At 50.9% G+C, this 3,300-nt stretch overlaps 1 protein-coding gene across 2 annotated transcripts in view; it reads right to left on the reverse strand.

Moving 5' to 3' along the window:
• The window catches only part of FBXW11 (F-box and WD repeat domain containing 11), a 137,888-nt gene extending 137,624 nt beyond the window's left edge, over window positions 1-264 (reverse strand). For both annotated transcript variants that reach the window (XM_015406931.1, XM_015406930.1), the window contains exon 1: window positions 130-264. In XM_015406931.1, coding sequence (XP_015262417.1) covers window positions 130-174 — 45 coding nt within the window. In that variant the 5' untranslated portion in view covers window positions 175-264. The remainder of the gene's footprint in view (window positions 1-129) is intronic.
• Window positions 265-3,300: the final 3,036 nt, after the last annotated feature.

A 3,300-nucleotide genomic window follows, 5' to 3' on the forward strand; every position in this document is an offset into this window, starting at 1 on the left:
GGGCGAAGCGAGAGGCCTACGCGCCGGCCCCTCCCTCTCCTCCCCCCCCCTCCTCCTCGCGCTCTTCGGGGCCGGGAGCCGAGGCGCCCCCGGCGGCGCCCGGCCTCCTCCGAGCCTCTCCCCACTCACCATGAGCTCGATGGTCTTGTCCTCGATCACCGGCTCCGGCTCCATCGCGGCTGGGGCGGCGGCTCCTCCTTCTCGGCGGGGGAGGAGAACCCCCGTCTTGACCCGCTTTTTCCCCCCTTCTTCTTCTTCTTCTTCTTCTTCTTCCTCGGGGGGACACCGGCCCTGTGAGGAGGAGGAGGAGGAAGAGGCGGCCGTCGCCGGCTTAGACAAGACCGACCGACTCACCTCCGCCTCCTTCTCGGCCGCGCGCCCGGAAGAGGAAGTGAGGCGGCGGGTCTGGTGGCGGCACTACTACTACCGCCACCAACGGCGGCGCCGCCTTCCCTGAGCCGCAGGGGAACGGCAAGCCACCACGAAGGGGGGAGGGGGGAGGGGGGACTACCACTCTTCCCAGGCTGTGCGGCCTGCGGCGAGGAACGGCCACCGCGACCTGCATGCACCGCGGCAGGAGGAGAAGAAAAAGAGGGTGCGCCTTCGCTACCCTACATCCTTTGCGGCGGGCGTCTTTAAAAAAAAAGACAGAGAGAGAGAGAGAGGCGTGTTTCCCAGCATGCAAAGCGATGCTTTCCCTTTTAGGAACCGGGAGAGCTGCGTTAGTCTATTGCGGGGGAATTAATCACTAGGCGAGTGACCGGGATTGTCAGAGCTGGACGGAGAAAGACCGGGCGATTTGGGGAGGGGTGGTATGCCAGTGGGGTATAATGCCACAGGGTACTCTCCAAAACTGCATTTTCTCCAGGTGAAGTGATCTCTGTTGCCTGGAGATCGACTATAAAAACGGAGGCTCTCCAGCCTCCACCTGAAATAGGAACCGGGAGAGCCGCGTTAGTCTATTGCGGGGAAATTAATTACTAGGCGAGTGGCCGGGGTTGTCAGCGCTGGACGGAGAAAGACCGGGCGATTTGGAGGGTGGAGCCTGCGGAGCGTGGGGTTTGGGGAGGGGCGGTACTCCAGTGGGGTATAATGTCACAGGGTACTCTCCAACATTGCATTTTCTCCAGGTGAAGTGATCTCTGTTGCCTGGAGATCGACTATAAAAACTGAGGCTCTCCAGCCGCCACCTGGAGGCTGGCAACCTCACGAGTGGCTTTCAGAAAGTTTATTTTTTAATTAACTGATCATAAAGCTGTCCTAAATCAGAGCTCACTGCCCCCCCCTTCCCCCACATCTTAAACCGGGATTTAGGATTTTTATCTCCAAAAGTAGAACAAAATTGGAGTCCAGTACTACTTTCCTGATTGTTCCCTGGAAGGCCAGATGCTGAAGCTCAAATACTTTGGCCATCAAATGAGAAGGAAGCACTCACTGTAGAAGACTCTGAGACTGGGAATGATTGAAGGTGCAAGAAGAAGGGGACGGCCAAGGATGAGATGGTTAGGCAGTGTTATCGATGCAGCAAACATGAAATTGAGCAGACTCCGGAGGGCGGCGGAGGACAGGAGGACCTGGCGTGATGTGGTCAATGGGGTCGCGAAGAGTCGGACTCAACTGTGCGACTGAACAACAACAAAGCACTTCCAAGACTGGAAAAAGTAAACGCTGGATCTACACAGACTGTCTATTATTTATTTATTTTTATCCCACCCTCCCTGCAAGCAGGCTCAGGGTGGGTTACAACATGCAATATATTGAACAAGGAATAAAACAGTTTAAACAACCTAAAAACAACTATTCCAAATCCCAACTCAAATCACAAGATGGCATTTTCAAAACTTATGGTGTCCAAAGTAAATAGAGGCATGAATAGTCCCAGTTCTCAGAGTGGTAGGATCGTTGCCATCAGTCTCAAACTGCCGCTTAAGCAGGAAGGGCCAGATCAATTGGACGTCCACTGCCTCAGCCAAAGGCCTGGCAGAATAGAGTTTTTTTGTTTTGTTTTTTAACAGAACTCCCCCAAATTCAGCATCAAATCACATCACATAAGCCAGGCCCACAGACTGAACCATGAAATAAACACAGAACCGGCACTTCATGGCACCATAATGGTGCAAAAACATGGATAGCCCTTCTACCACAGGACAACACAGCTACCCTCTGAAAGTGGCTTCATGAAAGTGAGCCCTTGATAAGGGGGTAAGGTAAGAATTTTCCCCAATCCCTGAACGAAACATCGGGTAGATCCATATTTCTCTGTCTCCCAGGACCAGGATATCAAATAGCGTCTTGAAATGGCACATAACTGTTGGAAGTGTACTGCAGAAAAGGTATTTAAAGGATGAGATCTAAACATCTGAGTGATACCATGAAGACAAACTTCACATCTTCAAGCCATAATATCCCAGCTGTCGGCTTAAGAGGCTCAGTAACAGAGATATGTACAAAACAATATACTCATTCAAATGAGTAACAACCACCTCACATGTCCTTGTTCAAGCTGCAGCACTTTGTGGAGTGGGGGCAATTCCCTCTAAGCTGTGGAGTCTTTGTGAGCAAAAATTCTACTTTGTGAGCTATTGGCATTAAAGTTGTGAGTGAGCAATTTGGCTACTGCATAAATTGGTTTGCTCTGGAGCCCTCCTTCACACAAAAATGTGTGAGCCGGAGGCTAAAAACTGAGCTAGCTCACACACAAGCCCTCACAACACGATAGACAATTTTTACTCAAGGTGGGTGAGAGCTGTAGAGGACAAATTACAACTATTTGCCCTTCAAGTTCACAGATCACAGGCCCACTGCTCCAGTAGTGGGGAACTGCAACAAGAGTTATGTCCCATCAAATTACTTATATACATTAGAATTCCCCAAACACCACAGAGCCTTCAATCTGGCCCATTTTCCATATGTACAACAACTCTGCCCATGTCTGTTTGGAATACTGGAAACAACTGAACATGTCCTCTTAATGCTGACGATTTTACTAGGGCATTTGGAATACCTACATTACCCCAACTCTGTCCAAATATCCAGGCGGATCAAGTGATTTTTATACTTTTGTCTCCTGGAGGGTTGGCAAGCAGCAAAAGCCTTCCCTGTGCATTTTTCCAGGTTTTTCTCTAGTCAGAGGAAGAAGTCTGCTCACTGGCACATCAGTGCACTTTCTTACAAATGCTAATGATTCCAGTAGGAAAGACAATGGGACGGGTAAGCCTTTCCCCTCCCTCTCCCCCTTCTCCAGCCAGGACACAGAGTCTGGAGGGCTTTAGGCTAGACCAGCCCCAGATACAATCTCCA

This window comes from Gekko japonicus, unplaced genomic scaffold (assembly GCF_001447785.1).
Source record: "Gekko japonicus isolate JY-2015 unplaced genomic scaffold, Gekko_japonicus_V1.1 scaffold1350, whole genome shotgun sequence".
Lineage (NCBI taxonomy): Eukaryota > Metazoa > Chordata > Lepidosauria > Squamata > Gekkonidae > Gekko > Gekko japonicus.